General features: G+C 38.4%; 1 protein-coding gene across 1 annotated transcript in view; it reads left to right on the top strand.

Moving 5' to 3' along the window:
- kug (FAT atypical cadherin kugelei) overlaps positions 1 to 13,706 on the top strand; it is a 96,662-nt gene that overhangs the window by 54,995 nt on the left and 27,961 nt on the right. Inside the window, exon 5 of the mRNA XM_017903919.1 lies at positions 11,753 to 11,908. Within this exon, the coding sequence (XP_017759408.1) occupies positions 11,753 to 11,908 (156 nt within the window). The remainder of the gene's footprint in view (positions 1 to 11,752; positions 11,909 to 13,706) is intronic.

Raw genomic sequence — 13,706 nt, 5'->3', positions numbered from 1 at the left:
GTTTGTAGGAGGACGAACATGTAACATGAAGAAATAGTGGCTTCTCCTAGAGGGAACTGTAGAATCCTTGGAACTATAGAATTTCGCTATCGTATCCATAAAATATAGTATTACCTGCGCACATTTTCAAACGTCCCACGCAAATGCTCAGCTTTATTTCGAAACCAAAGACACGTTGCCCGAAAGGATAACGTTTATCTAGCCACTTAACCGTCTTGTGTGGGACCTTAAGCGTTTTCCAATGCATAGCTGCGAGCTAAACGAGACGTATCCTTCCAATCCCTTAACTATATTTCAGCCCACCCCTCGGCAGCAGTCTGTGGATGATCGAATCGGAGCATTCATCGATCCCAGATTTATCTTGTAACTACTGATACCTCATTTCCTTATACAAAAAGTTATTAACATAATTCTAGAAGCAAAAAGAAGGATATTTCTGCGAGAAGTACTGGTAATAGATTAACATGAAATTTAACAGAAGTTATTGGAGAGGATGGGTGGACTTAAAATACAAAATTTTAGCTTTGTGTAAGTATATTTATCGCTTAACCTAGTTTTGGAGAATTTTTCTTACACTGTGAAATTGTGAATTCCACAACTTTTTGATAATTTTCCAATCACTGATTAGTCTCTGAATATTGCAACCTTGGACATTACTGTACCTTAAGTTTTGCCTCTACATGTGCATTTATAAGACTTGTTAGTAACGTAAGCGGCCGCCAGGCGGCGCGACGATCGCACTATTACTCCTAGTTAAATACTAGCCCTACTCCAGCATTCGTTATTTGACGTTTAACAAGTACTACAGTTGCGACGAATATATATCTACTATCTCTGTACACAGAATTGAATGTGTAGTACTGAAAACATTTTCTGATATATATTTCAGAAACGAATAGCTATCCAAAATGAAAATTTTACATTTTGGGTTTTCTTCTTTTTTCCACCATTCACCTTAAATTTTATTCAAATCCTCCGCTGGTATTTCCCTGTGGATATAACTTCCGAAAAGTAAGACAGAAAAGGAGTTAAAGAAACAAGCAGAATTTATCTCGAGAATGAGATTAAGGGATTCCAATGAAATGATAGTAGACGCTATAAATGGTAAAAAAGAAAGACGTGGTAGACAAACGAGCTCGAATTATTCTTTGAATTTTAACATTACTGTGTGAAATTTTGCATGCGTGGACAGCCACTTTCCGATGCTCTTTCGCGGGCTTCCGCTGCGTCGGTGAAAATAATTCATCGTGACCCGGTATCCTTGTGCGGATGTAATGGAATAAAAATACGATATCTTGTTGAATAAAATCGAGAGAGAATTTTTTTATCGCTTTTTACCGCGGTTGCCAAATGGAATAGAAACTACTGCGAAAAAAAATAGAGTGGTGAATTAAGTGAATTAGGGTTAAACGTAAACCGATCATTAGTCACCTTGGTGCGGCGCTAAACATGGTTTCAGGTTAGGATCACGTGCTACGCCTCCATTCCCCAACGCGAAGAATTATTTCCGTTTAAAAGTTTAAGTCGTCCGCCGGAAATGGATCTGTCGAACGGAAAATAGAGCGGATAAACGATACTGGGGAGGAACGTTGGAATTATGTACCCTTTTCTACTTGGACGAACGAGTGATTCTCGACTAATGATCCGTCTGTATAGGTGAGGAAAGAAAACAAGAGGAAAACGTTTTATTGGATAAAAGAAGGTCTGACCAATGGGTTCTCGACGATCCACGGCTTTACGAATCTTAGGGGAGGTCTTTTAATTAGATGTTTTATAAAACCTCTGGTTTGGAAAAAAATCGTACTATCCTAAGTAAAATCGGAACTTCGAAAAATTTATGTATTCCTGGAGGTATCGGAAATATTCATTAAGATTTAAAAATTATTTTTTAGTTCTTTAGTAAAGTGGGAAATTGCACATATGAGTACTCTCTTTTTATATAGCAAAATTATTTTAGATAATTGACACTTATTTTTATGACAAAAAATAAAAGAATATATATTCGCACTGAAAAAATGGTTCTAAATTTTTACAATTGTTAAAAGTCAAATAAAACGACAAACATATTTGAAATCTATTTTAGTTGGTCAAAACAGTATAAATATATATATCAAATTCCTTGCAGTATTCCTCTTATAGAATTTCATAGTCTTAAAATTTTCACCAAATAAGAAATGTAATACAAGCTCCCACTCGGTAAATAAAACTTCTTGAGACGTGTAGTCTGTTAAAATTCTGATAAGATTCACAAGGCTGCCTCTGCAACCTCGAGCAGGAACTACATAAACTTCTCGTAAAATTCGGCCATTTCCCGAAGTCGCTCGTCTAAATGTCTGAAAATTGAATTTACCATCTACACAAAACCCACCTGCTATAAATTAAAAGGAACACACGATTCAGTTGAGCGCAGAACCAAGTGAAAGAAAAAACATCGACGTCCTTAAACATCAAACGCTCGATACAAAAGACCCAAGTAGTAGAAGGCTTGCAAAGAAAGAAGAAAATGCTAAGCATGGTGGAAGGTTCCCTATCATGAAAAGACTGTCCGTGAGTAAAGCCAGTTCTCCACGTTTCCTTTGACATATGCCTCATCATTGGATTGGGTATCGTAGGACCTCGATCATCTACTGTCAGCGTATCGTCGTCTCGCCCAACTCGATTAGAGTTTGACAAATGCCTGACTCTTATTTCCGCAATAGAAATCAGGATTTCCTCTGTCTGTAGCCTGGCAATAACATTCGTACCGTACATCCGGACAAGCGTGTATTCGTCCCCTATAAAAAGAATCATAAAAGTACAAGCACCGGTTCACGAGGGAAGACAATTTCGAAAAGCACAGGTAATGGCGACTACCAGGCGCCACTGACGATTTACACAGTCCATGGAGCAGGTTTTGCCGTCCGTGAGTACCGTTTCCTTTCGTCCATCGAAGTCTCAACATCTTCCTCGAACAGGTTGCTTTGGACGCTGTTTCGAAAGAAATCTTATCTGAGGCGAGTTCCACAGTATCTGAGAACATTACAGAGTGTTATACTGGTAGAATTTGTAGGGAGCTGAGTTGTAGAGTGCAGGTGGAAATTAAAGAAACGATACGAAACTGGATACAGATAAGTGTATATATGCGATGGACATTTTATAGGTTATGTTGCTGGCTTTTTCGTCTGGAAGTATCATATGTATTTTTAATTATGGTAAGATAGGTCTGTTGGTTTATTTTAATTTGTTTTTGAGATCTCCTCCACTTTGAAGGTTGTCGACATTTTCATATTATTATACTTCGATGAAATTGTGGCTCGAGATGGTAGCTATCTTAGATATTAGACCGCGGCGCCACTAGTATCGCTTAACTGGTCTCGACAGTACCGTAGCTAGGCGTAATCCAAGTACCAAGTGAAATGAAGCTATCATACAGCATCCTACAGGAAAAAAATACAATTCAGTCATAAGATTTCGGAAAATTGACAAAATTCAGACGGAACTTTGGAAATTTATAATAGATTCGTGTTCAGGAAAATGAACTCCACAAGAATCACCTAATGGATATTCCAGTTTAGAGAAAAAGTTAAAATTCGTTGAAAAGTGTTATTAAAGTAGCGGATATCTTAGATATTACGTCGTGGCGTCGCTAGTATCGTTTGACAAATATAGGCAATTCGGAATCTGTCGCTTTTATAACACCTCTTCGAATTTCACGTAATTTCAGCTTAAAGAGAACATTACGCAAATCTGCATTTCCTACTGAGTAATTTGCATCGAATATCTTCTACGATTCGACAAAGGGAACCTATCGAAGCTCTGTTTACCTTTACTTTTCAAACCCGTTCGAGTACATTTTGTCGCATTTTATTCTAACCAAAAATAGTACGAAAAAATTTCCCCCGTCCTTTAAAGAGAATAGCAGAAATCGTTCCGTTGACGAACGTTCAGAGATCCGTATAGGTCAAAGGTTAGCTGCAAACACGAACCTTGCCGGCAAATTACGGTCGCAATTGCGCTCTCGTTTCGCCCATATTTCACTAGCTTCGAGAAGCGTTTCAGCCACAGTGAAACGAGAAGTAATGTTGATCGCGTGTTTCATCTGAACGACATTCTACGAATCGAAGTTTATTATTGCGACGATTTTGCTTTCCGATCTTAAGTCCATCGAGAACACTACAGGCTATCGTCGTAATTGCGAGAAGGGTCTCATATTCCAGGACAGAAGACGCTTAAGAGTGCGCAATCACTGCTGTGTTCTTATTCGTAATCATGGGGAAAGCGCAGGTCCTCCAGGCGAGACATATCTCGTGTCCTTGAAGCTTTTCCCCACTATCGAACAGAGCGCGCTGCAATCGAGCTCTGTTCCATTGTGCCTACGTTTACCGGACTAGGTTGTTTTATGGTCTGTAGTTGATGTGACGATTGACGGTCGCATCGAATTATTTTTGATTAAGTTAATCGCTGATGAGAATTTATTAAACCGCGAATGTAGATTAAAATTCTTTTGAAAATTTTGCTTTAAAACTGAGACAAACTTTTTGGAATATTTTTTTTTCTTTTTCGGTTTATCGCAGTTGGAGATATTTGTTAGTTCCAACAGAAACTACTGTGAAAAGCAAAGTATATTTAACAACATTTCAATTATTGTTTTTGTTCCAAGAAATTTCCATTCAAAAACTCAGGGACCCTATTATATTGGAACCTAACCAAATAATTGCAATTAAATGCATGTATAATGCAAAGACTTCGGAATTGCTGTTATCAAACGTTAGCAGAAATGCTCTTCGTTTCTCACCGTGCCAATTACGGTGCAACGACGAAAAAGATCATCCTATATCGATAATGCGTTTTCTTTACAATACTGTAGCCGGTACGTGTACAATGTCGCTGTAGATCGGTTGCGGAAAACGGCCAAACATACGACGCTATTTTCGTGATACTAACAACACCTACGTGGAATTTCGTGTAGGTATTTGCTCTCCCGCAAATTGCCTTCACAGAAGCTGGTTTCTATGTGTTCAATGCTTTCGTGTCGCGATATATAGAGATATCGTCGTTGGTTTTCGAGTATCTCATTTTCTGTGAAATAACTAAAACATCTTCGGCTGTGGAAAATAATTCAACACTTGGAATAGGAAGGTTATATTACATATATTTTGATTTTGTAATTATTATTTGGGGCTTTAAGAAGGATATTGTGGAATTATGGGAAATGAAATTTAAATTTGAGCGAATTAAAGTAGAAATTGAAATTTAAGTAAATTGAGCAAAATTGATATTAATATTTAAGCATATGGAATAAGATTTAAATTTAAACTGAAATACATTACTCAAATAAGAAATTAAAATTTACAGAAATTAAATAAAATTTCAATTGAAATATAAGAGGATTAAATAAAATTGAAGTTATCAAATTAAAAACTTGTTAATGCATTTATTATTTATATCCTGGATCCGAGTTAACATACTTTATAACACGCGTGTGACACTGATTTATTGACTTTGGATATTGTGGAATGATTAAAGCGTATTGAATTTTAGTCAGTCTGCATTCGACGTTATTATTTGTTATCGATTCAAGTGTTATTATCTTCGTGACATTAATTGGATGTTGTAAATTTTTTTGAATGATCTTTAAACTTGATACAAATGTTTATGTAATATTTATTGTTCCTTTAAATTAATCTTGCTCTTTCTCATTGATCGATGGCAAGCTACATCCAAGCTGCACTTGATACGCCCGTTACATAAATACAGTGTACGTATTAGAAGGAAGAGATATAAAATATGTCGCAAAATTACAGACACACCAGATGTGAAATTGCAGTTTGTTTCAAGTATTGTATTTCAACACCTATTGAGACAAATAATCCTAGAATCATATACATAATATTCAATTTCAGCATCAACACTTAATAAAAATGCATGCATATGTGTGTACACATGTACACAATGACAGTGAAAGAAAGTAAATTCAGTTATAAATACTTTATACTTCCCATAACTACTCATATTAGCTCCTTAACATTATTTTCAATAAGTATATAATATAAATTCGCTCACACCAAACTGAAACAATTCATTCACCCTTACACCTCTTTATTCCACTCGTACAAATTTAGAAAGCTCATACTCCAAGCTTGCTACGCTTCTAAAACAAAATGAAGTTCATACATATATAGTATTACATTAGTAACGTTCGCCGCCTAATTTTCAATGCATAAGTTCGTTCACACTAATCCAAAGCAATGAATTCACTCACGTCAACAAGAGCAGCCCAGGAATAGAAACGAATTAACACTACTATCACAGGTTACTTAAATCATGCATTCAAAATTAGAGAATTCGTTCCAGTTCACACTTTACTACCCCGGTCGTGTACACAGACATCATGTATGTGTATTAACTACGTTACCATATCTATAGCCACTGCAACATCGTTTCCCAACCTAACTTCCGGAAATGCTCGTATCAGCTGTATCGTAGCGAGTGGAACACGACATCTACCGAACGTATCTTTCGTTCGCTGGATAAAACGGGAGTTTCGTAGTCCTAATTTAGTGCAGGTGTTGCTAGACGGATGTGACGCGTAGCCCTCACGAAGCGTCCATTGGGACGGATTTACGCCGGAAGTGGCTGCTCGATCTTCCGTCTACCGACGGAAATTGCGTCCCCGGATATCTGATTACTTCTAACGCCGTACGACACGTTCCGTTGTTTGCTCGCGGTGCAGAATTCCGGAAAGCCTGCTTTTGGCCGGTTTATTACCTCTTTGGGAGATAAATCAGTCCAAAGGCCATTGAGAAGTTTTAGCAATGGGTCGTATTAGAGTCGAAGTTTCCTGAATGTGAAATTAATCTGAAATCAAACCAATCTAAATCTCAATTGGTTACGTATGTAAAATAATTATGATCTCTGGAGGGATGATTCATCTACTACAATCGTGTTTCTAGATGTTCAAAGTTGAAACTTCTTTTTGGAATGAAATCGTGATGAAGACTATAGGATATAAATGTGAAATACTAATTAAAAGATCTATCTTGAGAAATGTCCTCCTTCCAGAGAGTTTTTCAATTTTCCTTTAAGCAGGTGAAGGAATAATTTTTAATCGTTCCTCTATCGATTGCTCTAAATTCTGACATAAGCTGTGCGTATATAGTAAAATAAATACACTTTCCTGATTGAAAATGAACGCATTCTTTTACTCGATTCGATTGGAAATTACAGAGTCTCTTTTAATTATGCGCAATTACATTTCATAAAAACCACAATTGAGATGCTAATAATTTTAAGTGTACAGATATCACTCTTCTATGAAAATATTCCTGTTGATCACAGTGTGTCCCCTAATGTAATTAAAATTAAGATAAAGGAAAAAGGAGATCAGGAATGCATGTCTTAAAAGCGAGAATTTCATTCAAAATTGAAATAAAGAAAAGGACAAGCATGATGACAAAAGGTATTGTAGTGGGGATTAGTTTTTCCAGGAAGATTTCAATGAAAATCATAACTCCAAATGTTTTATTTTCCCGTATTAAACTAACTTCCTCTTTAATAGTTTGTCCCTTAGAGAGATTTCGAGAGACTTCATGGTTTAATTAAGACTCAATAACTTCTTTACTTCCGTGAAACCGAGTGTCGTTTACGATACTCGCCCAGGAGTATTTACTCGTTTCCTCAAAACGAGCCTGTCCTTCCGAGCCAAATTAATGAAAATTGTTACGTCCCCGCCAAGGGAAAACGTTCTAATTCCACGATCGTTATTTTGGGGATTTTTCGAGGCTTCCGCGTCGAATTAAGTGGACTTCCCCTAGGGATCCTCTGACCAATTTATGCTTGCAAAGATCTCCCTCTTAAATTCCAAGTCGGAGGACACACAGCGCCCTCCCCCTACTCCCGCACACTTTACCTTACCTTCTTGACGTCACGAACTACGAATAAAAAAAATTCATTCAAAATCTAGCACCACCCGTGATATCTTCTTCTGCAGCTGTATTCCTTTCCCTTCTTCCTCTTTTGCCAGCGAGATAGCAATTTTTCTAATATATATATAAAACTCATTTTTCGCGTTATCGAGCAGGAAGCGATCAAATGGAACGCGAGGATTCTAGATGTCTCGAATTCAAGCCTACGAGCACCGAGTGCTGCTGGCTTTCTACATTCCTGGCCAGTGGATGTGACTAAATATCGATCGACAAGGATGTTGAAAGAATAAGGCTGACCGTGTAAATAATTTTGTTGAAAGTGCTTCATATCGCGGACATAATTGAAACGCGTTGAACCACAATAAAGGGTATGGTGATAGGGTGGATAGAAAGACGGGATGGAGGAAGGATGAATGTCAAAAGGAACAAAGGGAAGAGGAACATTACCGCGAACGAGGAAAAATTCGTCTCAACACCTGAACGGGCGTAGCGATAAGCGAATACGTTCCTTAATTCTCGATGTGGCGAATTCCGTCTGGACCAATATGGGCTGAGAATAATTGATAACCCAATATCGGTTTATCGATATACCAGACACAACTAGCTATGTGGTCGATGCACTATCTCTCTTTCTCTCGACGTATCACACTCAAGATATTTTTTACGAGGATATGCCAACATGTAAAACCGTGGAGCCCGTATAAACGAAAACGGTCACGTTCTTGGTCGAGCCGAAACAACCGGTCCAAGTAATTAAACTATCCCCTGGATCTGGCCATGACAGCTCGCGATTGAACATTTTCTAAATTCGATAAAACTTTGTCCCTTCTATGTGCACGGAGTCCTTCCGATCAGCTCGCTGACGTTTCTTCTTGCCTCCGCCGCTCGCAGCGCCATCTTCGTAGCTATTTGGTCGCGCTGTTGCCAACTCCTTCTCGCTCGTCCTCCCTTATTTGAACTTCAAATAACGCGACGATAGGACGGTTTCCGTGAAAATCGCTGTTGAAACGAAGAACTGGTCGATGCAAGTTCTTCGTGAATTTCTAAAGGCCGTTCGAATTTGATTCGGAATCCGATAGTGAACGGCAGAAGAGAAGTTGTTTTATTTGGATATAGATTAACGAAGATGTACTCGAACTTCTGAAGAGTTAGTGGATGGATTCATGAAAGAAATACCATCCTGGGTTTAATGATGTTACATTAGTTTTCTTTTCCTTTTTCTTTATCCCCCAGTTAAATTACAATTTGTTACAGAAAACATTAGGTACATTATACTGTCGCTTTGATTAGGTTAAGATTAATTAGATTAAGGACATATATAGCAACGAATATTGAAAATATTTCCTTTGAAAGATGAATAGTTTTCGATTTCATACGTAAGCGCAATCGGCTAGACTGCGGAGGTCCTTATCTTCGCAGGAACCTTTTCATGTCGAAGGAATAAGTTTCCTCCCGGTCCCCTTCGAGATTTCGTCGGCCCTTTACATTTACGACTGTGGGACGGAACCGGTCAGCCGTGCCGATTGTGCAGATCGTCGCGCGCGATATTCACGAACGAAAAGCCGAGATTCCGCGGCGCCAACAGCGACGGAAGTGGAAAGTGTGCGGTATAAGGGTAACGGCCGCGATAAGTGAGATAAAAGAAAAGGGAGACCGTGTTAGACTGCACGGGGAAACTTATACTGACAGGAAACGTTTTCGAGATATTGCGCCGGATCGGTTAAAAGTATCGGATGTTCCACGTGCTTCGTCTTGCGATAAATTGGGATTGGAAAGGTTCGATTCGTGTCACGATTGTACTTTCGTAGCTTCCTTGTGATATATTTCGTTCTGATGGAGATAACGATTTGCTATGTCTTCGGTACCATACCGATAATAAAACTAACCTAATAAAATTTTCAAGTGCATATGAATGTCTTTAGTTATGAAATCATTTAACGCAAGACAACATAGCATAGAAACATTTGGTATCTATAGAAAAATAAGTTTGGGTCATTACTACGAAAAAGTGGGGCCACGCCGATTTCGACGATTTTTAGTTATGTTATAAAATCAACATTTTAAACAACTTTGCCCTCTACATATAACTGCCGCTCGGTCTTGGTTTCCGAGATTTTTTTTCAAAACGATCGTTTTTAAGTACACACGTTACCTAGATTACAGACACGTAGATATAGGCAATATTCATTATAGTGGCAATGGCTTTTTTGCTAAAATCTCAGAAACTAAGGCCGAGCGACGGTTATATGTACAGGAAAAAGTTGTTGAAAATGTTGATTTCTACAACATATTCAAAAATCGTCGAAATTGGTGAGACCCCACTTTTTCCAAATAGTAACTTAAATTTATAAAACATGCGATAAAATTGTCCGAAATATTAAAAAAAAGATAATGATTAATATTTTCTATATTGTCAGAGGATTATTGACATTTTTTGACAGATTGGTAATCCTTCTTAGGAAGATTAATCACTTTATGACAGCTGAAGTATATACAATGCCGAATTGCGGACTGTGCATGCAAATACCCTTCTCTGTAAGACAACTTTGTCTACCTAGGGATTAGTAGAATTTAGTTTCGGCAAAGTTCTTGAGTTATCCTGGACACTGATTGGCAACGGTTGACTTGTACAGGCTGACTAATAAAGGTTTACTGTCGAGCTTTAATTGGTAAAGCTTCACTTCCATTCGAAAAGTGGCTTGCTAGTTTCTATCTAGAATGTTCACTTCCACAAAGGATTTTGTAGTGAAATAAATATAATATTTTATTTTTTTACTTTAATTCTTTACGGGAGATGCTACTCAGGCATTTGTAACGCCCACTTATTTTGTTTCAACTTCTACATTTTTTGTTAATGTCTAAAATAAATTGCACGATACGGTCATAGTTACGGAATGAAATAGTAGAATCAAAATGACTGTCATAAATGGAGTTTGCAGTGGAATTATTCGTATCCATTATAGGAATGAATTGAGGACTTAAATTCAGTAACATAGTTTGAGATAATGTGACTCTTTCCATTCATTTTCGAGTCACGTCGTCGTTTGTAACTTTATATCTAACGAAATCTTCGTGAAAAGGTCTTATAGTAACTATTGTCCATGTAAGCGACACATATCATATTCAGAAGTGTCTAAAATTCCTCGAATGCGTCAGAAAATGCCTAAAGAACCACGCCAAATATGTGGAAGGCTGCCAAATGGCACCCCAAGATGTGTAAACTGAACACTTACTCATGGAATTCATTTTAGTTGACCCATGGAGACATTCTGCCAGTTCAGCTTAGGTTCGGATTCTGGATTTGAGGTTTTGCTATCTGGATCCTAGATTCTGAATATTATATCCTAAGTCTTAAATCTTATATCGTGGATTCCGTACTCCAGGGCTTTTTGATCTTCGACTCCTGAATCCTAGAGCCTGAGTTCTAGATTCTATGTCTTAGCTCCTGTGTTAGGTTAGATTAGGTTATACCCTAGGCCTTTCATTTTTAGTTTTAAGTATCAGGTCCAGAATTTTAGGTCTCGGAAACTATATTTTAGTTCCTGGTCCTAAGTCTCAGTCCTGAGGTCTTAGTGCTAATTCTGGATTCAAAGTCAGGCAGGATCTTAATTTTATAAACCATCAAGAATCTATATACGCTAGCTTTACAACTGCTCAGAAGAAATATTATATCATAATGTAAATTTTCATTCATTTTATCCTGCAAAATAATAACTGCAGGAGCATCAAGAATGACGCAAACTCAGTGATTCACTTTTCTCAATGTATTTGTGTTTCTTATCAGCAATTTTTTCACGTCGATTATCACCAGTTTCCAACATCTTTTAAACCTCGACTTTCTGTTTCAGGTAACAGTGAGAGATGACGGAAGGCCGTCTTTGTTCTCGACGACTCGCGTCGTAATAGCAGTAGCAGACATAAACGACCATGGACCAGAATTCGAGCAAAAGTTCTATACCGTTCAGATTCCAGCCTCTCCATCCACCGACAAACCTCTATTCCAGGTAAGCTATCGCCCAGAAACCACAGCAAATCGATCTTCGTAATTCTATCCAACCTTCTAGTTGAGAATTAGGAGCTGGCATCGCACCACTTTCTTCGAGCCTCGATGTAACTGGAGAAACGGACGGCGAGCCCGTCTGTATTCTGCCCCTTTCCGTTTTTCTCTTTGTCTCTTTGTACACCAAGTAGAAGTAATCCCTCGTATCTTGTTGTATATATTATACGTTCGCTCGTGGAGAAACACCCTCGTCCCCTCGACAGGAGTACCACTCGTCCAAATGTACGTATGTCAGACCAAAGGGAACCGCGTGTTTCGAGAACTCGAAAGCTCTGTAGAATTTAGTTCCAACTGTGGATAATTCGAAACTTATGGAAGTATTATTCTTTTCCATGTTCGTGGTTTCGACTCGCGTGCTTCCCTTGCGCTGATTGCAAGCTGGCCAGAAGTGAACGCTAAAAGCGTAACACAATTCCTGGAATCATGATAATAAACTTGGTCCAAGAGAGAGAAGGAGAGAGTAGAAAGAAAGAGAGCATGGATAATTTTACGATTGTTGAACTTATCGAATGTAATTGGAGACTATTGAGTTACAGTCATTTTTCTGTAATTTTATCGCTGAGTTAAGTACTTGATACCATCGACAAGTTTATTATAGTATAAAGCAGGCATTCTAACCTAACATTTATTGGATTTAATCAGTGTCCAATGTAATTCGAGACAGTTTAATTTGAGACACTCTTCTGTTACTTTATCGCCTAAGCAGTCAATGAGTCTAACAACTCCATTTTGCTTATAACCAAACACCAACGAAACCAGGCTCTCTGTATCTTATCTGTAACTTTGTTAGCACGGTATCACTGGCATAGAGGGTAATACTCAAATCACGAAATCAGCGTTCATCTGAAAAATTAATTAAGTCCTGTAAATTAATTATATGAATTTGCTTGAACTCGTGATACCAATTCGTCTCCACAAATCATTAGCGTTCACTTCAGCTAATAAGACTAGCTTCGCTCTCCGCTCTGGTCACAGCTCACAATCAAAGCGTCTGAAAATGCCTCACCTCACTCAAGTCACCTCACGCTTTTCTCTAAAGAGAGCCAAAGTCTTCCAACAGACCCAGTTGTATCGATACCGAAACATCGTCTCCCAACCCCACTCATTTGTTGGTAATTGCTTGGAAACTGTCTTAATTTTGTGCGCCTTGTCCGGGACGACCAAGCCGCATATATCGCTCGCGTAACGATCGCGATCTCGGGATCTAGGCGAAGTCAAACGTGAGATACGCGAAGACGGAAAAGAAAGAAAAAATAGGGAAAATTGGAAGAAAAAAAGGGTCGATCTCTCGTTATCAAACGTGTTCCCTCTTCGAGTCATCTCTTGTTCTCGACGTGATCAAAGTAACTTACCAGCGGCCATCGCAGCGAGAAAAGGTAGAGAGATTTAGCACACGAACACCTTACTACTCCTGCAGACTTGTCGTTCGGATTTACGGCGAGAAGATACACCCCTGGTTACGTGGTGGCGCGTTTCATGCGTCAACAACTTCAGGTTCCTGACAACGGAAGTCGTGCTAACGAGTTCCCTTTGTAACGATGCCTTGGTCCACCGTTGTCCTGAGAATCGACAATCGATTCTGACCTCGACTTCATGTTTCGCGTGTTTTTATTATTCGTTTGGAAACATGAAGGTTGGACGCCATTTTAGGACGATTTCTTCGAACGCTAATTAACGATAACTGGTTGATACTTCGTGATAGTTAACTTTTATCAGTTTCCTTTTAATGATGAAAATACACT

The sequence above is a fragment of the Eufriesea mexicana genome, unplaced genomic scaffold (genome assembly GCF_001483705.2).
Source record: "Eufriesea mexicana isolate 0111107269 unplaced genomic scaffold, ASM148370v2 scaffold47447488, whole genome shotgun sequence".
Classification (NCBI taxonomy): Eukaryota; Metazoa; Arthropoda; class Insecta; order Hymenoptera; family Apidae; genus Eufriesea; species Eufriesea mexicana.
Note: the sequence above shows the minus strand (reverse complement) of the source record. Positions and strands in the feature narration are given on the sequence as shown.